Source organism: Carettochelys insculpta, chromosome 19 (assembly GCF_033958435.1).
Source record: "Carettochelys insculpta isolate YL-2023 chromosome 19, ASM3395843v1, whole genome shotgun sequence".
NCBI lineage: Eukaryota > Metazoa > Chordata > Testudines > Carettochelyidae > Carettochelys > Carettochelys insculpta.
In genome coordinates, this window is record NC_134155.1 from 25,175,106 (window position 1) to 25,197,696 (window position 22,591).

Below are 22,591 nucleotides of genomic sequence, written 5' to 3' on the forward strand. Positions count from 1 at the left end.
TTAATAGCCTCCTCCACTTCAAAGCAGCAACATTCAGGCCAAGCCAGTTCTAGGCTTAATTGATAGGATGCAAAAATAGGGCATGATAATGGCCACAAATTGCAAGTTTAGCTCCAGAGAAAAGGAGAGGATGAGTCACACGGCTAATTTTTGTGAGCTGCTGAAGTACGTGGTCAGTTCTAATGTTTGTAAATTCAGAGCCATGAAAAATGCACCACAGACCATGAAATCTGGTCTTCCTGCATGAAACCTGTGTTTTTGTGTGCTATACCACACAGATTTCACTGACTTGACCAGCCTCTCTCAGACTGGGGCTCCTGAGCCAAAAAGGAGCTGCAGGGGACGGGGAATATCACAAAATTATTTTAAGGGGCCCGTAACATTGCTCTTTTACTTCTACTCTGCCTTCAGAGCTGGAGGGGCCGGCTCTGCAGGCAGCAGTGCAGAAACAAGCCAACATCTATATTGCTGCGGAAAACTGACCCGCTCGGTGTCAATCTGCTGGGGTTTTGTTTTGCACATGTGTGAAAAGGCAATTTCCAGGGTCAAAGTTGACTCCAGAATGCCTAATGAGCAGCAAGGATTAAGGAAGGTCAATGGGAGAAACGCTCCTGTCAACCTTCTTCCATGTAGACATCTACAGAAGTGGACCGCTGATATGCAATTTTTAGCTCTGCCAATTGTGTAACTAAAATTGACTTATCAGCCGTCAACTGCTGTGTCTCGCGTACACATGGCCTAAGGGTAGGAACACTATACCAGGCCACCCTTACATCTGTACTGCTAGCACTGGTTCTGCCTGCAGAGCTGGGCTCCCAGCCAGCAGCCGTCTCTCTCCAGCTGCCCACTCTGAAGGCACTGCCATAAGAATGGCCACGCTGGGTTAGACTAAAGGTCTGTCTGACCCAGCATCCTGTCTCCTAACAGTGGCCAACACAAGGTGCCCCAGAGGGAGTGAACAGGTGATCATAACAGTGATCTATCTCCTGTCATCCATTTCCAGCCTCTGATATACAGAGACAAGGGGCACCATTCCTCCCCAGCCTGGCTAATAAGTACTGATGGACCTGGCCACCTTGACTATATCCAGTTCTTTTGGGAACTCTGATAAAACCCTGATAAAATCCTGGTTTTCACAACATCCTCTGGCGAGGAGTTCCACAGGTTGACTGTGCGCTGTGTGAAGAAAAACTTCCTTTTGTTTTAAACCTGCTACCTATTAACTTCATTTGAAGACCCTTAGTTCCCATAACGCAAAAACAGGTAAATAACTTTTCCTTATTTACTTTCCCTGTACCTGTCATGCTTTTATAGACAACTATCATACCTCCCGCCAACACAGTAACCTTGTAAAACCCTCACTGCACCCAACTCCTGGGCTCAGAACCCATACAAGCACAACACTATAAAACTTTAGATTTAAATAGCTGAAATGACTAAATTTACCATTTTGAAATCCTATGCCTGTGAAATTAACCTAGAAAAGACCAAGAATTTGGTAGGACCTTTTTTAAAAGCCAGAGACCAGACTATCCCCTCAGTGGTCAGCAGCTGTTGCTGGACAAGCATGGAATGGAGAAGAATCGTACGCAAATACAGAAGTAACATGAGCAGCATTTTTGCAGGAGCCAAATAGGGGGAGACAGGTAAAGAGGTTTCATCTTCATGAAGGGCAGGGCACCAGTAAGAGCACAGGGGACTTGAGTCTAAGCTGTATGGAGTGTGGGGTGCAATGTGTACAGTCCCCACCTGACCTCTCTCCTTCATTGGGTTCACATGCTCCTGAAAGACCTGGTGCTCCTCCACACAGCCCATCAAGGGGCCATTTTCCTGCTCTGCATGCCACAAACTCCTCAGTACACCTCTTCCTGCTTGCAGCGTTGCTTGTGTACACCTAGCATAACAGGGGAAGCCTGCTTGTGACCACTGGAAGCTACTGCACTATCCAGTGCTCAGTAGCGTCCTCCTGCTCCCTTCAGTGCCTGGCACTAGCGCTTCGGCCAGAACCTAGGCCCCAGCCTAGAGAAGGTAAGGACTCCTACTGGCTCAAGGAGCAGAGACATTGCAGCACGCAAAGGGCAACAACCAATCAGATCAATTCCCATGGTGTACTCCACCCCCGCTCAGACAGCCTGCAGGGAAGCTGAAGCAACAGGTGACTAGGAAATGAAAGGAGATGCCTGTGACCACATTTTTATTGGGAATAGTTACAGAAAAATCAACACCTCCCTCCTAGAAACCCTCCCCCACGCAGTCCTGCTGCTTCTGAGAAGCTCCCGGGCAGGGGACTGTACAATGCTCTTCAAGAAACCCACCATCATACACAGATGTGCTCCAGCCACCCCACTGCTCCCCAACCCCCTGGGCTCAGAGATTCTCCCTCTGCTGCATGAAGGGCGGCATCAGAAGAATCCAGAGAAAGCCTGAGGCACTGGGGATGATCCAGCACCCCACCTCCCAGAGTAGGAGTTCTGTTCACCTTCCCTCCCCATCCCAGGGCTGAAAAGCATTACAGTTGCTTTCTAGAGTAGTCACTGTGCCCCAGGCACTCTGCAGAAGAGGAACATCGGCCAGATTCTGGAGACTCTTCCACGTGATCCAAGGACAGTTTAAGTTTTTATGGCTGTGTCTCGGGATTTGTAGACGACACCTCGGCTCTTCAGCTCCCGCACAATCCCTGCAACAAGGAGACAAACAACTTCTAAGAGTCCTTCGGAAACAGGAGGTCTTTGGATATCTGGTGGCTCTCCACTCTCCAGGAGCAGGCCTCATCGCATCCTTGTCTCCACAGTGCCCAAAGCCTCACTAACACTAACGATTCTGGCCACAGTCCTTGTGAGGTAAGAAAATCCCACCCACCCATTTTACAGGTGGGCAGCTCATTCACAGCCCTGAAGGGTCAATCAGATTAGCCAGTCTGACTGCCTGTATAACACAGACCATTCCCCGCCATCCCTGGTCTGGATCCAACACCTGTCTTTGACTAACGAACCCTCCAGAAAGATGCCCAGTCTGGTGAGAACACTGAGACAGAAGATTCACTGCTCCTTGGCAGGCTGTTCCAGCAGCTCAGCACCACTGCTTTGAGATATGAGAGTCGGTTTGTACTTTGCATTTGTCTGGCTTTAATTTCCTGCCACTGGCTCTTGCTCAGCCTTACAGGACGCCAAAGGGTTCTTTCATGCAGAATCTCCTTCCCATGTAGTAATTCCCCTCAACCTTCTCTTCGACCAGCTGAACAGGTTGAGCTCTTGAAAGTGCCTTGCAGTGAGACCCTTCACTAGCCCTCATCTCACTTCTCTGGATTTCTCTGCATCCTCTCCAGTGTACCCAATGGTTTTTGGAAAAGTGTTGCTTCGAACAACTGCACGCAGTCTTCCATTACTGTCTCACGTGTGCCGCGTACAGAGGTAAACATCACCCTCCTGGTCACTACTCCTGTTCATGTACCACAGCTCACAGTAGCCTCGTCTGCCACAGCATCACACTGTGAACTCAGTGTGATTTGCTCGTGCACTTTGACCCGTGAATCTTCTAAAGGCTCACTGCTCCCACCTCCTAGGCAGCCTGCACTACTTCCTCCTAGATCTGTAAGACTGAATCACAAGATCATCTCCCTTTTTCCAAATGCCAGCACTGGGAAGGGCTGAGATTCTGAATAGATTCCACCAATGTCAGTTCTGAGCTGCCACCTGAGTTAGTTGGTGGGTTGCCTGTACAGATCCCCCTCCTGTGTCTTTACTTATCCATTTTTTCTCTCCATAAAGAAGATATTTAGGCAGTGGGCAGGGAATTACTCTAGCAGCATAGCTAAACTACTGAACCTTACAGAGCTCCATGTAAGCATGACATTTGTGTCTCTCTCTCTCACCAACAGAAGGTAGTCCAATAGAAAGGTTTTAGCTCACCCAACCTGTCTGGCTAATAATACTGGAACTGACACGGCTAAAACAACCCCTGCCCTGTCTCTGTCATTTACCACTCCTCCTCTGATTCACCTGCAAATTTAATCAGCGGTGATTTTACATTCATGTCCAGATCGCTAATGGAAATGTTACTGCATTGTTCCAAGTTTTTGTGGAACCCCACCAATCACACCTGCATTGGATAATGACCCCCCCGGCCCCGACAACTACTTTCCAAGATTACAGACTGGCTAACTGACATGCAGTTGCACACAGGCTCTGATACTGTGTAGGTCTTTTATTTATTTACGAACAAAGAAATCTGAACGCTGGGTAGTACTAAATCACAGGCCTTACATGAAACTAGATCTATTACACCTACGCACTTTTATTAAGACAACATTTAACCTCAAAATAAAAATGAAGAGGTGAAAAACTTCTCTAGGTCACAGAATACAACACGCCGCAGAGCTGAGAACAGACTCCTGACCCTCTCTCTACCACACGTGCATTCAGATGAGTCCCTTACATGGGGAGACACTGTCCCACCACCCTTTTAAAAATCAGGAGACAGGTCAGCCAGATTACCTTGGGGCAGACGTCCAGTTACAGATACTGCATACACCCCAGGCTTGAAGTTACCTGCAAAAAAGAGGAGGAGGACTCACACAGACATCATACACCACATCATAACCCAAGCAAGAGAATCTGGTGTGTTAAATTCCCTCCCTGCTCCACCTCAGTTCAATGGAAATGAGAGAAAAACACTCAAAAGGAGACGGAAAACACTTCTCCTGTGGAGAGTAAGTCACCTGCTCAACTACAGGGACCCAGCCAGGATTTCAGAGTCCTACTTGGAATTTATCCAGCCTCCCTTGTGCTATGGGGGTGGTGTGGTAAGCTGCTGCTGCTTCCTGAACATAGAGGAAAATAAGCTAAAATATAAACCCACGTCAAGGGAGAGAGAGCAACACTCACTGACTCGCTGCCACTTGGAGACCCAGCTGTCTTCAGGGCTCATCATAGCAATAATCCTGCAGGAGAGAAGACTGTTAGGGCACAAGGCATCCCCCCAAACTGCAAACCCCACAACATGGCACAACCCAGATTAACCTCCTCCACCGAGCCTTGCGTGCCCCAGCACCTGGCAGCAATGCAATCATGAACACTAGCAGCAAAAAGGAAGCCCTCTTCCCTGGCATCACCAAGTCCAAATCTCCTCTGGCAAAAAACAAAGGCTGGGGGAAGGCATGCAAGCAGAAGAGCCCCTCTTCCCTTTGAAATGTACCAGCTCCCACAGGTGGAAAGACACACATCTGCCTTGACCAGTCAGATCAGACTTGACTCTAGATATACAGCTGGCACTGCTGCCCAGAAGTCATCAAAAGTAGTTCTAGCAAAGCAGAGGAGACCACATGCTCCATATGACTGCGTACATGGGAGAAAAGATTTCAGCTGTAGTCAAGTCCCAGAACATTTAAGGCTACAGAGATTTTGGGACGAAACATTATGCATTGAATTGCACCCAGAAGTGTACTGGAAGCCACTGTGGCACGCGAAGCATGAAATTTAGGTTCCCATCAGCCCACCACATTCCAGAAACCAGCATATGCATTCTGCAGTAGCTCAGTCTCCAAGACCCCGAGGTGCAGCCACTATCAAGCATGCACTAAAAGTAATCAAGCTTCACGGATAACTTCACTGAGGTCTGCTTCAGAATGAAAAGGTCACAGCCTTGACATCAGGTGGAGAATCTGAATCACATAGCTACTTCTGTGGTCCAGCAACCCAGGAGCAGCAATGGATCCAGGATGTCCCCAGGCTAACAAACTACATCAAGAGTAGTAATGCCCCACTGATGGAAGGAGTATCCCCTGCTTCCCTTGCTTACCAGCATCACCTTCAATGTTCCCTCTAATTTACTTCATCTGTGTGTGGAATAAATTCTATCATGTGCAGATGTGAACCACCAGTAGAATGCAGTGATTATCTCCACAGTAACTTTAAGTTACCAGAGAGATAATTGCTCCAACCAGGACAGGAGTTTAATTTTTTGAGTAGTTGGTTCTAAAATACCTAAACTTAATCCTGAGAGAAATAAAATTATGGAATGCACAGAGCAGTCAAAAACCTAAAATCAACAGCATATCAAAAGAATAAAACATGCGTTGCAAGAAGCATCAAGTAGTAATGTCACAAGTACATGTTAGATGGTAACTATGAAACAGAGACGGTGTATGTAACACACACACACACACAGGGACACAGAGTGCATGTGTGATGGGGAGTGTATGAGAGACCGTGCGATGTCTCTAAGCATGCAGCAATCACCACTACAAAGGTTTGTTCAGACTGCAGCAGTCCAGCTCCTGATCCCTTGTCCCCCTCCCCAGCTCTGGAGAGATGGGGTAACATGGGTAGAGGGGGGATGAAGGATGACTCCCTGATGTCAGCACTTCCCTCTTCTCCCTGCTCTGATCAGGGAGCAGCAGAGCAGCTGGGGGAAGGGCACCTAAACACAAGTTGCCCGATGTGCACAGCTCTGCTAATCAAGTGCACGGCACTTGATTTTCTCTTGCATGTCTGCATAGAAGGAATACTGCAGAAACCCCACGTAGTTTGATCTTAATTCTGCCAATTTTTGCCCAGGAACTCCACTGGGCACTAGGAATATAGAATTGCGGGTCCATTAACAGAGACACATGAAAGCCTGACACCCTTTCTGATCTCAGATAGCAGCAGCATTTCCCCATTAAAACAAGAGAAATTAGAATGGAAATCTGCATGACCCCATATGTGGAAACGACTGGGGAGGATGAGCAATTCCAGGCAGAAAGAGGACATGTGCCCAGTTAACAGGGCCCAGAAACACTCAACACTGCAGAGGAGCTGCCTAACAACTCACAAGAAGTACAGGCAAGAGCTGACTGGTGTAGGAGAACAAACCAGCAGTCATGTAGCACTTTAAAGACTAACAAAATAATATATTAGGTGATGAGCTTTTGTGGGACAGACCCACTTCTTCAGATCTATAGCATTTCCAGTACAGACCGACAGTTATATAGTACAGAAGTCCAAAAACAATTGAAATAAAAACCGGCAAATCAGATATAGAATGGAAAGGGGGGTGGGAGGTGAGGGTCAGGAGATACACGTGTCTTGTCTGAAATCATTACAACTATGAAAAGAAGGGAAACAGTCCTTGTTATGCATGAGATAATTGTTCTCTCTGTTGAGACCAAGTGTGAATGTACCGAATTTGAATATGAACCCCAGTTCACACATCTCCCTCTGTAATCTGCTGTTAAAGTCTCTTTGTTGCAGGACGTATATGCTCAGGTCTTTAACTGAATGGCCCACCCGACTGAAAAGCTCACTGACAGGTTTATGTGCAATAAGATACCTAGACACAGTATTTTTGTAGCCTTGTCGGTCCCTGGCTATTACAAGATGGGTGGGGGAGCATCTATTACTGGACCAACATTAGTCAGTAAGAGACAAGCTTCTGAATTGTGAAAATTATCTTTCTTCCCCTTAAAATAAGCAAAACACACAAGACGCCCACAGAACTCAGTTTTTAAAAAAAGTACAGGACTCAATTCAGTCTACAGGAAATAAAGAGAAGTAATATTATAGCTGAGCCCCTTAAACACACAAATTACAAGCAGGAGAGTTTCACTAGCCGACTCTCTTTTCCAATGTGAGTGGCATAATTCAGTGAAAAAAAGCAAGTTCTTTCTGCTTTTATTCCTGTAGTCCTGCCAAGCCAAAAGAGCTAGAGTGTGAAATGACTTCTACTCACTCTCAAGCCAGCTGGTGTCACCTACTGCGATTAGTGGCACCTCTGCAATCAGAAAGCCCTTGCAGGCGATGGGTTGGTATGAGTATTGGTACCACTACTTACCATTTTTGTATCTGGCTTTGGCTGTTGAAGCTGGCCCTCCAGGCAGCACTAAGTCAGGATTTAATTATAGCAAGAATAAAGCTAGCTCACAAACCACTACTTCTCAAAGGTTGTGGAATGAGCATGTCTTCATCTGTCATGCAGCCTTCGCATTAGGAGACTTTGGCTATGTCTACACGTGCCCCAAACTTCGAAATGGCCATGCAAATGGCCATTTCGAAGTTTACTAATGAAGCGCTGAAATGCATATTCAGCGCTTCATTAGCATGCGGGCGGCAGCGGCGCTTCGAAATTGACGCGCGCCTTGCCGCCGTGCGGCGCGTCCAGACGGGGCTCCTTTTCGAAAGGGCCCCACCTACTTTGAAGTCCCCTTATTCCCATGAGCTCATGGGAATAAGGGGACTTCGAAGAAGGTGGCGTCCTTTCGAAAAGGAGCCCCGTCTGGACGCGCCGCGCGGCGGCAAGGCTCGTCAATTTCGAAGCGCCGCTGCCGCCCGCATGCTAATGAAGCGCTGAATATGCATTTCAGCACTTCATTAGTAAACTTCGAAATGGCCATTTGCATGGCCATTTCGAAGTTTGGGGCACGTGTAGACACAGCCTTTGTCAGTCAACCAATCTCAAAGGCCATAATCCCCTTGTCTTCAGTACAGCACAGTCCTGCCCAGCCCAGCCAGTTGCACATATATCTTCCATACCCCACTGGTCATCCACAAGGTTCACACACACAGTCTACAGGAGCAAAGAGGTTCAATGGAGGAGGGTGGAGAGAACAGTGGAGGACAAAAATCCCCAAAACAAAACAAATTCGCTATATAGACTAGCCATAGAGAAAAATCCACTCTGCCAGTGGTTACACAATTATCTATGAAGCAGCAGTGGAACACTGAGAACATGAATTCTGGATTTCTATCCCTGGCTCCAAGAGAAGTGTGGTCTAAGTTACAGATAAGCAGATGTAACATAACAGTACATGAGAGTCTGAACATCAGAGAGATCTGAATCATGAACTTCTGGATGTAGTACAGGTTGAAGCTCTCTCATCCAGCACCCTCAGGACCTGACAGGTGCCAGATGACAAGAGGTCAGTAATGCCTAACATTACCAACATTTCCACTGCTTACTGGGCTCTCAGAAGACATTTAAGGCTAAATAACAGCACAGAACACTGACCCAATTACCTGATCCATTATAAGGACTCTTTCACATACTCTGATGTTTGACCTAACACTTACTTCCCCACCACACACTCTACACTCTTTGCTCTTCTGATTTGCCAACCTTTTTCTCATTTGTCAACCTTGATAACAATTTTGGACCTCTGTGCTTTACATACCGAGTCTGTTCTGGTACGGCTATGATCTGAAGAAGTGGGTCTCTCCCATGAAAGCTCATCACCTAATAAATTATTTTGTTAGTCTCTCAAATGCTAAATGACTTCTTTTTTATTTTGATAGAATACAGACTAACACAGCTAGCTCTCTGTTACTATTCAGCACAGAAGACAGAGCTAGAACTGGTCGCTGTAAATAAACTTTATGGGACCACGGGAAAACTTGGCCACATCCATGATAAGTGGCTATCCGACTAAGTAAAATCATGTCAGATTACAGAGTTCACCGGATGAGCCAGTTCCAGATTAGAGAGGTTCAACCTGTATCAGCCAGAGATGTCACTGAGTTAAAGAACCAGGTGTGCCAGTGACTGTTATGGCCTGCTTATAAAGTAAGCACAATAGGGAACACAGAACTACAGCAGGTAAGCCTGGGTTACATAATCACTGACAACACCCTTTGCTACAGAGCATTGCTGATGCTGCAGAAGTCTTACGTGCTGCTGTTCTGGGAGCTGAGGGGTTAGCTGCTCTAAGCAAAGCGTCACTTGCTAATTCCGCAGATCGCAACGTTGTTGTTAAAGAAAGGGCACAGGCTCAGCTTGGTGATGAAGGCAGCCAGCCACATTTATTATCAGCAAAGTACTAGCACCTTGTTCAATGGGTCACAGACACACACATCCCCATGACAAGGTAGAAGCTCGATCAGCGTAATAGGACGCTGTCCCCTCTGCTCATACAAAGTGGCCCTCTTATAACGTCTCCTTTAATACATTGATAAAGGTTACATGTTACACCCCAGATTTTATCAGGGCATGTCTCCACTAGTAGGTGAATTGATGCTGCAGCGATCAACCCACTGGCCGATTTATTGCATCTGCTTAGGCATAAATCGATCGCCAGGGGCTCTCCTATTGACTCTGGTACTTCACCAGGACGAGAAGAGTAGCCAGAGTTGATGGGAGAGCAGACCCCGCTGACCATACCATGTGGAAAACACTGGGGCGTGTGTGTCAACCCCAGATATGGTATCTGCAGAGTTGAAATTGCATAGGCTAGATCAACGAGGAGAGGAGGATGGACAGAGGTGTTCGTGGGTACAAGGAGAAGGGCGGTGTGTATACTACATCCAACAAATCACCCTCATCTAGTATCCTTTCATCCCTCCTTACCTTATGAGGGATCAGTGCGGTCCCCTTCCACCTCTTGAAAATATATTTACACAGTTACTGGAAAACTCAGGGTGTTCTTGTACCATCCTTTCCAGTCAGAAATGGGCTTACTTGGTTAGCCAATATCTGGTATGTTACTCTGCTGCCAAAGTCTGAACTGGCTCATGCTTTCTGTTATGTCCAATGCTCCAACAAAATCTATGCATCATTCCAGCCATTCCTACCGAAAGGCTGGGTGGTAAAATTTTACAGCCTTGCTTCTGTTATAGCCTTCTCAGACTTCCTTACCAGAAGGGAGCTGCTATGGAATGAAGTTACTACATGACTCCAAGAGGGGGCTACAACCCAAGTGCCACGGCCCATGGTGCGGATGGAATGTGGCATCAGCTTTGGGTCCCAGCAAGTGTAATGATGGCCCTGGAAATCCAGTAACATGGGGCTCCCGACAGTTTGAGAAGCGCTCCTCTATTACACTGAAGATGCGGATTTTGTGGTGGGATGCAAAGCTCTACCCCGGCAGTGCAGAGAACCACATGGAACTTCCAGTGGACTGGGGCTGCTGATAGGCAGGGAAGCCTGCCTGCAAGTGCTGCTCGCTAGGAGCTGCTTAGGTAAGTAACTCCCACGTACAGCCTGCCTCTGGCACTGCACCCCAACTCCCTCTCAGACCCTGCACCCTCTCCAGTACTTCTCCCCCAGGCCAGAATCCTCTGCTGGACCCCAAAAAACCTGCCCAGGCCCTCTGACAGGGCAATCAAAAGAGGCAATTATATAGAACTTTGTGTTTCAAAGGGGCCCCATAGCAGCTGGAGCCCTGGGCCCCTTTGAAACACTGTGGAAGAGACACTCTGCTGCTCTAAGACAGCTGGGGAGAGGACCCAGCACCATTCTCCAAGTGCTGCTGAGGGCACATTGCCTTCCGACCCGCCCCTTCTGCCTGAGGCTCTGACCCTTACAGGGGTATAGCGCAGGGTCCCCAATATCAGGTCTGTGGCGATGGTCAGTAGTGTCAGCCCCAGTACCCTACCCCAGGTCACAACCTCTTTCTTCACCCAAACTCCTTCTCAGAACTGACACCCTCTCCCGCACCTCAGTTCCCCACCCAGTGCTTCCTGCTGCACCCAAACTCCATCCCAGATCCTGCATGCACTCCACAGAAAAGCACAGCCCTGACCACTTACCAAAATCTTGAAGTGGCCCCCATCAAAAATGAATGCCCACCCCAGCACAGACTGTCACCTCAGCCTTGTGGACCACCACGCCAGGCCTAAGGTGGGGCTTGCCTGCTGAAGCAGCCTGGCCAGGAAGCACTAGAGGCCATTTCTAGTGGCAACAGGCTCGATGCACTACAGCTCCCAGGAAGTCATCCTGGCCCAACGGCTCCCCTGCCCCCGCTCACCCATCGAACGAGGAGCTAGTGCAGTCATAGACCATCTCGCGGTTGCCCTTCATCTGCAGGTAGGCATCACAGTTATCGCATCCATCGTACTCAAACTGGTCGATGGTCTGTGTGGTGGGAAAAGAGGTGTCAGAGCCAGGAGTCTCCTCAGCCCCCCCCCCACCCCCTCACCCTCCGCCCACCCACCCTCTCCCCCCCACCCATCTACCTCCTTAGCCCCCCTCACCCTCCACCCACCCACCCTCTCCCCCCCACCCATCTACCTCCTTAGCCCCCCCACCCTCTCCCCCCCACCCATCTACCTCCTTAGCCCCCCCACCCTCTCCCCCCACCCATCTACCTCCTTAGCCCCCCCACCCTCTCCCCCCACCCATCTATCTCCTTAGCCCCCCCACGCCCTCACCCTCCGCCCACCCTCCCTCTCCCCCCCACCCATCTACCTCCTCAGCCCCCCCACCCCCTCACCCTCCGCCCACCCACCCTCTCCCCCCCACCCATCTACCTCCTCAGCCCCCCCACCCCCTCACCCTCCGCCCACCCACCCTCTCCCCCCCACCCATCTATCTCCTTAGCCCCCCCTCCCACCCCCTCACCCTCCGCCCACCCACCCTCTCCCCCCCACCCATCTACCTCCTTAGCCCCTCTCACCCTCCGCCCACCCACCCTCTCCCCCCCACCCATCTACCTCCTTAGCCCCCCCCACCCCCTCACCCTCCGCCCACCCACCCTCTCCCCCCCACCCATCTACCTCCTTAGCCCCCCCCCACCCCCTCACCCTCCGCCCACCCACCCTCTCCCCCCCACCCATCTATCTCCTCAGCCCCCCCTCCCACCCCCTCACCCTCCGCCCACCCTCCTGCCCGCCAGCCCCCTCGTCCTCCCAGCCCCCGCCCCCTCTCCTCACCCACCTCCTCAGCCCCCCCACCATTCCTCGTCCTCTGAGCCTCCCCCCACCCCCCGCCCGGACTCCGCGCAGCCCGCGGCCGGCACCTTGACCAGCGAGCACAGCAGACACGCCCGCAGATGCCGCAAGTCCTTCGGCACCGTCTCCAGCGCCATCCCTCGCCCCACCCCCAGCGAAAGTCGAGGCACCCGCCGCGGATCGGAGCTACGCGACAGAACGTGTGCGTCACTTCCTGTGCTCGGGGAAACGGACTTCCGGTCCCGCGCCGTGCGCAAGCGCACAAGGCGCCGTGGTGGAGGAGGGGGAGAGGCGCGGGAACGGCCCCTCCTCCCCGCGTGGCAACGCGCTCGCCTCGCGTAGCAACGCGCCGGCTCTGCCCCCGGCCAGCGTCCGCCGCTGGACCCCAAGCCCCTGACAGGAGGACGCGGCCGCGCAGCGCCCCGCAGCCGCGGGGGAAACGCTGCGCTGCGTCGGGCAGCGGCGCCTGGGCCGCCCACGCTTCCGGGCCGCGGCGCGTCTGCGGCCTGGCTCGCCGCGCGGCGCCGCCGGTTTCCGGGCCCCGCGGGGTGGAGCCGGGCGCCGCCAGGCCGGGGCGCGTTCCTGCCTGAACGCTGCTGCCCTGGGCGCCTCGCGGCCCGTCGCTTGTGCGGGGCGGCCCCGTGGCGGGAGGAGCGGCGCGCCGGGCTGGGCTCCAGCTGCCCCCACGCCCGGGTGACTTCGAGGGGCCCGGCCCCGCCCCGCCCCGCCCCCGGTCGGGCTGGCCTGGCTGCGGGGCAGGAGGAGCAGCTGTAATGTAGCCAGCGCGGGAGACCACCTCTCCCTGTCCCGGTACCGACAGGGGACGGCTCCTCCAAGCCTGGGGGAGCCGGCCAGGAGCTACAGCCGCCAGCCCTCCCTGAGCCCAGGGCAGCGACAGCCGCTGGCCCTTTGGGAGCCTTGGGGAAGGAGCAGCCCCCTGCGCGCTCCTCCTTCCCTGAGGCTCGGGGCAGTGACCTAGTGCTCTCCCAGATACCCTGCATATGCTAAAATCTCCAGGAATACATCCAGCCCCCATTGGTAGCTCTAGATACCGGTAACATCCATTAGCTGCTCCAGTAGAAACCCATCGAGGGAGCCTGGCATGTTGAATAGTAACAGAGAGGGAGCTGTGCTAGTCTATACGCTATCAAAACAAAAAGCAGTCAAGTAGCACTTTGAAGACTAGCAAAATAATGTATTAGGTGATGAGCTTTCGTGGGACAGACCCACTTCTTCTAGCTGTACCAGAACAGACTCAATATTTAAGGCACAGAGAACCAAAAACAGTAAGCAAGGAGGATAAATCAGAAAAAAAAGATCAAGGTGAGCAAATCAGAGCGTGGAGAGGTGGGAGAGGAAGGTCAAGAATTAGATTAAGGCAAGTATGCAGACAAGCCCCTGTAGTGACTCAGAAAGTTCACGTCCTGGTTCAAACCACGTGTTAATGTGCTGAATCTGAAGTAATCAAGGATTGCATGATCAATACCACACTGTACCGAAAACCTACTGATCACTATACTTACCTACATGCTTCTAGCTTCCATCCTGCACACATAACTAGATCCATTGTTTACAGTTAAGCTCTTAGGTACAATCGCATTTGCTCTGATCCAACTGACAGAGACCAAAAACTACAAGATCTTTACCAAATATTCATAAACCTGAATTACCCACCAGGAGAAGTAAAAAAACAAATTGACAGGGCCAGATGAATACCCAGAGACCAGCTACTCCAAGATCGGCCCAAAAAGGCCAAGAACAGGACACCACTGGTCATCACCTACAGCTCCCAACTCAAACGACTGCAACGAATTATTTAAGACCTACAACCTATCCTTAGGATGCCACACTCCAGAAGGTCCCAGGTGACATGCCTGTTCTCTCCTGCAGACAACCTCCCAACCTTATGAAGATCCTCACTAACAGCCACAGTCTATACCCCAGGAATACCAGTCCTGGAACCTTTCTTTACAACAAAGCCGGCTGTCAGCTTTGTCCGTATATCTTCTCTGGAAATACCATCACTGGACCTAACCAGGTTACTCACAGAATCACAGGCACTTTCTCATGCTCCTCTACTAACATCATATATGCCATCATGTGCCAACAATGCCCAGATGCTTTGTATATTGGACAGACTTGTAACTCCCTTAGACAAAGGGTTAATGGGCACAAAGACATCAAAACACTCCAGATCCACAAACCAGTTAGTCAACATTTTAATGGAATGGGGCATTCTATTAATGACCTAAAGGTATGTGTGTTACTGAAAAAGAACTTTCGCACCGCTATTCAAAGAGAAACAGCCGAGCTGGCTTTTATATTCAAATTTGGCACATTAACACGTGGTTAATGGATGTGAACTTTCTGAGTCACTACAGGGGCTCGTCTGCATACTTGGCTTAATCTAATTCTTGACCTTCCTCATCCACCCCTCCACTCTCTGATTTGCTCACCTTCATCTTTTTTTTCTGATTTGTCCACCTTGATTACTGTTTTTGGTTCTCTGTGCCTTAAATATTGAGTCTGTTCTGGTATGGCTATGGACTGAAGAAGTGGGTCTGTCCCACAAAAGCTCATCACCTAATAAATTATTTTGCTAGTCTTTAAAGTGCTACTTGACTGTTTTTTGGGTTTTTTTTTAAATTTAGGGAGCCGTGAGCCTCTGTGGCCTGTACTGTGTCAGCTCATAGTTTAACAGATTTTTTTGGTGCATAAGCTTTTGTGGGCAAAATTGGCAGTAGAGAAGTAAAGGCAACATTGGTATGATATTGCTACCCATACTTCCATGCTGATGCCAGCAGGGTGCCATCTACGGGAGCTGGGCACCTGGCCAAGATTACAATTGCCCCTCTCCAGTTGCCTGGCTCTGAAGGCAGCACAAAAGTAAGGGTGGCAATACTGTGACTCTCCTTAAATAACCTTGTCATCTCTCTACAACACGCTTTTAGATCAGGACCCCCAGTTGGAGAAAAACTGATCTCCCCTGTGAAAATTGTCTCGTAAAAGCACACAAAAGGCCAGGGAGGACACCAGATTTCATGGTCCATGATGCATTTGCATAGCTGTGAATTTGGTAGCGACCTAACAATAGCATTTCACTGCATGAAAAAAGCAAAAACTACAGCAAGAGAACATTAAGTTCCAAAGTCTGGCACTTGCAGGTCAGGAAATGTCAAATTTAGGATTTCCCATGCAACGTTAATTTGCGTCCTCTGGTCACGTTACTGTCCTACGAGACCTCTGTCTTATGTAGTGCACAAGAATTAAAGTTGCACATGCAACCAACTTTCAAGTGCTTAACTTTGCAATGTAAGTAACGTTTTTTTCCAGTCTTTAATTACAACAGTTAATAAAACTGTGTGAAGGAGGTGGACAGCATGGTTGCACGTTTTGTGGTTACGTTAGGTCTAAGGGAAACTTTAAAGAGAGAACATCAGAGGAAGTTGCTATGCTGTCTCCTTTAGACTGCATTCATCCAACCAATTAAGAGTCAGTGTGAACAGGACTGGGCCTTGACCCCTCTTTGTTCCATGCAGCACTTACACAAAATACTGCTACTAGTAGTGGTTTATCTGTGGTGAGACAGAGCAGGACTTCTGAGCCACATGCAGCCACACAAGAAGACTGACTGAACTCCAAATTCTAAAGCCACTGATTTCCATGGGAGTGCCCTGCTTCACCTTTGCCAGAGATATCACTAATTCCTGTTACTCTCATCACCAATGCTTCCAAACAAGGAGACATGTCCCTAGTCTCATCAAACCAGTGGTGGGCACCTTTAATCTGTTCAATAACAGTGTAATGTTCCCTAACGCCATTCTTGGAAACAATCAGTGGGAAAAATCAGCAGTTCAGGTTGAATAAAATTACAAGTAACTGAAACAGTACAACAAATTCTCAGTTTACACACAGGTTGTGTCCTGGGCAACCTCTGCATAAATCAAATTTCACATAAATGGGGTAGTGGGGAGATCCCTGGAATTTCCCTGGCTGGGGGAAGCAGGTGGCTGGAGCAGAGGCTCCAGCTGGTGGCTCCCCCTGCAGGTGGGCAGGGTTTGGATTAGGGATGGGGCAGGGCAGCCGTGGTGCCTCTGCTGCCCCGCAGCTGCAGCGGGTAAGCCGCGAGGTGGGCTGCAAGAAAGTAGGGTCCCCCCAGACGTGACTCACATTCTAAAAATGTGTAAGTTGAGTCTGCGCAAAGCGGGGGTCTACTATATAATGAAAACCTTATTGATAAGGCATTGCTGACAGCTCCACCTGATATATGCGGAGCCATTTGTTTCTTATCCTACTTGCCCGACTAAGACACATACAGAAATCACAGGAGTTGGAATATGTGAAATTGCACCAATTTTGTTCAACCGGAACAGTTTTGTGTGGATGTTTCCCTTGGTTTAAACCTGGCTTATGTTGGTTTAAATTGGTCCTGACAAATAACAGGAGCCTGCTAAACTGATGTAATCGTGCCCATGTGTAAAACTGCAGAGTTTAAGCTGCATCATCACAACCCTGGACCTCACTCCACAAGGCAAATCGTTAACAGTGGCTCAAATGCTGGACGGCATCTCCAGCGCCCTACAGCTCGGAGCTTAGGACAGCCCTCGCTTGTGCTCATGAACGTCAGAGGCCAACATAAGATCACCGGAAATAATTTATTTCTGTGGAAATGGAAGGAGGCACCTTCTTAGCACACAAGCCTCTGATGACAAAAACACGAGCAGACCTGATACCTGGATAAATATATTAGAAAATAAATATATATTTTGAGCACATCACCATATTCAAACATTTGTTTCCATCTCAGATATAAATATACAGATTTTCATACATAAAAAACCCCTGTTCTTCCTTTTTGGTTTGTAATGTACCCAAAACACCCAAGAGCCTGCAGAGCAGACTCAACCAAAAATTAAAAGCCAAGTTCACATTTCAAAAGGATCTGAGCTTTACAACACAAAGGAGCAGAGGGCTGGTTTCAGGAACGAAGGAGGCAGCAGACACAGTTCTGGGAGCTGCATCCACTTGCGGCTCCTCTTGGTTTTCCTGTTCTGGGGAGGGGATATAACTCAGCTGCCTAAGGCCTTCAGGCAAGTGAGGCTCAGTAATGAGTAATGTTCATTGAGAAGCTCTGGCTTTCCCTTCTACTCCCAGCTAGGGCCTTCACTCTCCTAAGGCAATGACCTTTAACACTGAGCCCCTGCCTTGGATGAGTACTACAGACATTGAAATCCTCACTCTGGCTATGTTTACACTAGCCCCCGCCTTTTGAAAGAGGGAAGCTAATGAGACACTTCAGCAGACGCTAATGAGGTGCTGCCATGAATTTGGTTTTCGGAAGAAGGGACTTTCGAAGACTGGGGGGTCCTTTCGAAAGGCCCCCGTCTACACAGGGGGTGTACGATTTGAAAGTGGCACTTTCAAATCGCCGAGCCTGCCATTATGCTCATTAGGGGCTGCATAATCATGGCAGCGCCTTACTGGCATCTGCCAGAGTGTCTCATTAGCATCCCCTTTTCGAAAGGCAGGGGCTAGTGTAGGTATAGCCTGTGTGTGCTGCTGAGTACCTGTAAGTCTCCTTGAGGTGACAAACAACTAGCAGTCTGTGAAGCTACAGACTAACACAGCTGCCCCCTGGAGGTGACATGTCCTTTGGAGGGGCAAGCACTCAGCATACACCAGAGTTATTTTTCATTGATTCTCACATCACCTGCCCTTTCGGATGGCTGACATCTATTCTTCCTCCTATTAAATAGTGCCATGGAATAACTTCCAGACAGAGCACTCTCCCTTTTTCCTAGCTGATCGCTCATCTGGACAGACCTCCAGCTCCTTCCCCCTCTAAACAGGTCCCTAGATCTATCTGCTCTGCAGGCCCAGAGAGATCCCGGCACCTTCATAGGTTGGTTTTGTGAAAGAAAAGTAGCAGCATAAGGCCAGGAAATGGAAACACTTTAAAGTGGGAGCTGCCCAATGCAGCCCACCTAATACTGCAATACAGAGCAGCAGGGGTCCCTTACTATCAAGCACACATTCACTGATCCTGGGTCTCTGGCAGAGTCCTCCTAAGGGAAAGGGATGATTACTATGAAACTGCAAAGGAGAGGCCTAGTCTTCCAGGTGCCGGGTGGGCTCCATTCCTGCAGCAATCAATGGGCCTTAGCTCTGGGGCAGCGCATCTGCACCATGCAGGACTCTGCCCTTGCTGTGAAAGCAGTTTGGCATCCAGGATCCTCCTCTTTGTTAAGTCAGTTGAACAGCATTTGGCTGGGGCACCTGATGAACTGCATAAGAGTCATCGGCCAGCATGCACCCCGTAAGCAGAATCTTGGGAATCTGGCTAGCTCCTGCTTTTCCTTCGAAGTTAAAAGTGACTAGTGGGGGTGGGGCTTGTCCTTTTCTTTCTTCTTCAGGGTGGAGAAAGCAAGCCTGGAGGGCTCAAGAGCACAATCCACTTGATGGTGACCTGAGAAATCCACGCACTCTCCCTGCTGAAAGATTGTGGTTGGCTGGAGAACTAGTGAAACGGTGACATCACAGGAGCCAGCAGAATGGGAGCAGACTAACTGGAGGAAGGGGTCTGGTCAGACTAGTTACAGCAGTGTTATTGGTTAGGTGTTATTAACACCTAGTTAATTTCAGGGGGGTGGACACCTGGGAGATAAGAGCCTGATGTGTGTCTGCCTATGCGCCATTCCCAGGCTCTCTCCTACTGCTGTTCCCTTTGTGCCAGAGCCTGGGGAAGGCCCACGCACAGGACCTTCCAGCTGGGAAGTGCTGCCCATCCTCCTGGTGCTGGGACCACACTGCCGGCCTAGCTGTCTGGCCCCACTGACTAGCACTGGGGCCGGGGGCACTGCAGCTGTGCTGCCTGCCCACCCATCCAGCTCTGGGACGGAGGGAGTGACCGTGCGGCAAAGGCTGTGGCTGTGAGTGTGCCCGAAGGTAAATGCAAGCGAAAAGCCCTCCCCAACTCCTCCAGCCTTCTGCCTCCATAATAAAGACGACAGAAAAGGGCATAGCTGCTTCTGAAGAATTCTCTTGCAGGTCACTGAAAATACCAGAGGATTCCAGAAAGGGTGCCTAGGATGGGGCTGTGCTGAGTATTTACATACCCAGATGCTTTCCCAGTGTGCCTCTTGCTGTGCCAGGTGATGATGATGGCAGTGATCGCAAGGAGGAAGGCAGAAGGAGGAGCCCATGTGGCTCACAGGTTAAGAGGTTAGTCTCCATGATTTCCATGATCTCCACAAAGATGCTTACAGAGGATTTGAAACATCCACTGCAAATGAGTAACTCAGCACCATTATGATTCTGGCCTTTACGACTACTCTGATAGGTAAACAAGGAATTAAGTGATGAATGAGGTATCCAATAGCACTTCCAGGTAACGTAACAGATTCTGAGCAGATCCTCAGCACCAGCTCTTGCCTGGAAATGCTGGCAGAATCCTGAATGTCCTCACCGCTCCTCCAGCTGGATCCTACCATAGGCAAAAATACAATGTCTTCCTATCCTGGCCTCAGCTGACTGCCAAGTGGCAGGGGCCCTCAATTCCCATTGCAGTCAATGGAAGCATCTTGCAGGGTGAGGACCTAAGAGAGCTTCTGCAGTGTGAAAATGGAAGAGAGCAGGGCTTTTTTCCTGGCAGACCACACTGAAATGGAGTTCCAGCACCTTTTTTCCATTAGAACACCAGAAAAATTTTCACTGCCATTTCTGCAGCAGCACAGGGACTGGGCAGGAGCCCCCTGCCATGCTGCAGCAGGGTGGGGACCAGCACAGGGACTGGGGCAGGAACCCCTACTGGCCCCACAGCAGTGGAGGGACTGGGGCAGAAATCTCTGCCGCAGCAGCAGAAGCCCCACTGGTCCCACAGCAGTGCGAGGACTGGGGCAGGAGCCCCCCCGGTCCCACAGCAGTGCGGGGACCAGGGCATTAAAACTGAACACCCTAACCCCTATGAGGCATCATCAGACTTGAGTTCCAGCACCTTTTTTCTAGGGGGAAAAAAAAAGCACTGGAAGAGAGTATCTCGTGCTTAAATTTGAGACATAAATGCTTTGAGGATTAGTGAAATAGGCTGGCCTGACTTGCGCCTAAGTGAGGAAATGAAAAAGGCAAGAGCTATTTGGCTATATAATTTTCATCTCTTCAACTTTTAGCATTAAAGGTTTGCCGAGTTCCAAATATTTCAAAAAACCTCTGAACTCCCGCAGGTCTGTGATCATGCTAAAATACCAGATTATGTGTCCCCAGCTGGCTCCCCAGATAATGGACACTAGACATAGGGTTGGAATGAGTAAGCTGGACCCCCAGAATGTCTTCTGATCAGTGTGTGCTGTCCATGCCTTAAAAGGAGGGAGAGAAGGTGGCTTTGTGCGACCACAACATGGTAAAGTGGTCAGAGACTAGGCAAGAGAGGGCCTCATGGAGGTTACCAGCACGTTTTGCTTCTCAGCGTGGGGCAGACTGGGACTGTTACTACACTACCTGCTTGGAGACACAGGAAATAAGCCACTAATTCCAGTTCTTGTTAATTTCCTGAAGGTTTTGCCCATGCAGGCTCTCTGTTGTATGCAGATGAGTCCATCTTTCATTAAACTGAATGTTCGTACACATCTTGGGTCTCCTCCTCGGATCCTGCAATCACAAAAGAAAATGTAAGTCACAAGCATCCCAGCCCCGAAAGCCCAGCTCCAGTGATAACACAGCAAACAACAAATACCCCCAGACTCTTGCCAGCACACCCTGGGGGAACCTTCCTGTCTCCACATGCACAGTCAGCCTAACCATATCAGGGCATGAATAGTCCAAGCTACAGCTAAGGCAGGGTTGCCAATTTTGGCTGGACATATTGTAAGTTTATTACAAGACACTCTTTAATTGAAGATTAATCTTTAGTTCCTGGAAACTCCAGGAGCATCCTGAGGCACTGGTAACCTGAAGATAGGACTAAAACTAGCCTGCTCAGCAAAGTACGTGGTTCACTCAGAACTTTCTGAAACCATTCACTGAGGGTGTGATGCTTTCAGGCTTTTCATCAGTACTAAAGGGGTTTCTATTGGCGTTTTAGGCAGGTGGAGTTTGTTTTCATTTGACTGAAGTACAGTAAGCTTGACTTACTAGTGAATGACAATACTAATTATTTGTACATCCAGAGTGTCACTGACCACTGTACGGCTGTGGGCTGTACAGCACAATACACAAGTTCTCTAGGTGTGGGTGCAAGCAGATGTGTTGTGTGTCAAGAATGTACTGGGAGAAAACTACATGAAAAGTGGTGCAATTCTCTCTGAGTGGACAATGAAGTGAAGCCTCAGCAGAGGCAGAGATTGAGCATGAAATCCAGACCTGGGTGTTCTGCTGAGGTAGGGGCATGCCTTTCTCTCTTTCTGAATTAGCCAGGTACAGCATAGTTTACACAGAAACATGTGTCCGTCCATGATCTGCCCACAGACTATTTGCCAGGACTATTGCCTCAAATATTTACTCTCTCTTCTGTGTGACCAGGCCCATAAATCACATGGGATTGTATCTCCCCCTCTGTGGGTGACTCACAAATCCAGAAGGTGCGCTCACAATGGATGCACAAGTATGTTCAGAACAAATGCACCTCTGCTCAAGTATTCATATAATTCTCCTTGCCCCAAATGTATTGGGAAAGAAGGGAAACAACTTAATGTTTGCGGAGAGCAAATACAAAAGGCTGTGAAACCTAGCTCAGCGCATTCAGTCTCTGCAAATATTTCCTGGCTTTAGAAATTGGACCAGAGAGGTTAGAAATACGGGAAGAAAACGATCAAAGAAATTTAGCTTGGAAAAAGCAGTGACAAGATTTGTGTAGATTACACCCTCCGTGCAAAGGAAGTGCTCTGTCTTTGCAGACTTATTAATGGATAATAGATGAGGTGTCAGTAGGCAGGGCTCGGGTATATGCAGCACTGTTCCTGAGT

General features: G+C 49.5%; 2 protein-coding genes across 2 annotated transcripts in view; both read right to left on the reverse strand.

Moving 5' to 3' along the window:
- Window positions 1-2,178: 2,178 nt before the first annotated feature.
- On the reverse strand, window positions 2,179-13,292 carry SUPT4H1 (SPT4 homolog, DSIF elongation factor subunit). Its single transcript, XM_075013546.1, has 5 exons — window positions 12,704-13,292; window positions 11,714-11,820; window positions 4,884-4,939; window positions 4,494-4,547; window positions 2,179-2,677 (listed from the first exon to the last, which is right to left on the reverse strand). The coding sequence occupies exons 1-5, from the start codon at window positions 12,770-12,772 to the stop codon at window positions 2,610-2,612; spliced, it is 354 nt and encodes a 117-aa protein (XP_074869647.1). The 5' UTR covers window positions 12,773-13,292; the 3' UTR covers window positions 2,179-2,609.
- A 4,002-nt stretch (window positions 13,293-17,294) lies between these two features.
- Window positions 17,295-22,591, reverse strand: part of RNF43 (ring finger protein 43) — a 99,368-nt gene continuing 94,071 nt past the window's right edge. The window contains exon 10 of the mRNA XM_075014012.1: window positions 17,295-21,278. Within this exon, the coding sequence (XP_074870113.1) occupies window positions 21,235-21,278 (44 nt within the window). The 3' untranslated portion in view covers window positions 17,295-21,234. The remainder of the gene's footprint in view (window positions 21,279-22,591) is intronic.

Excerpts from the sequence above, each read along its gene's own strand:
- SUPT4H1 (XM_075013546.1), bottom strand. The coding sequence starts at position 12,772 with ATGGCGCTGGAGACGGTGCCGAAGGACTTGCGGCATCTGCGGGCGTGT. Across the intron at positions 11,821-12,703 it reads TGCTGTGCTCGCTGGTCAAG|ACCATCGACCAGTTTGAGTA; the intron begins GTGCCGGCCGCG and ends CCCACCACACAG. Across the intron at positions 4,940-11,713 it reads ACTAGCTCCTCGTTCGATGG|GATTATTGCTATGATGAGCC; the intron begins GTGAGCGGGGGC and ends TCTCTCCTGCAG.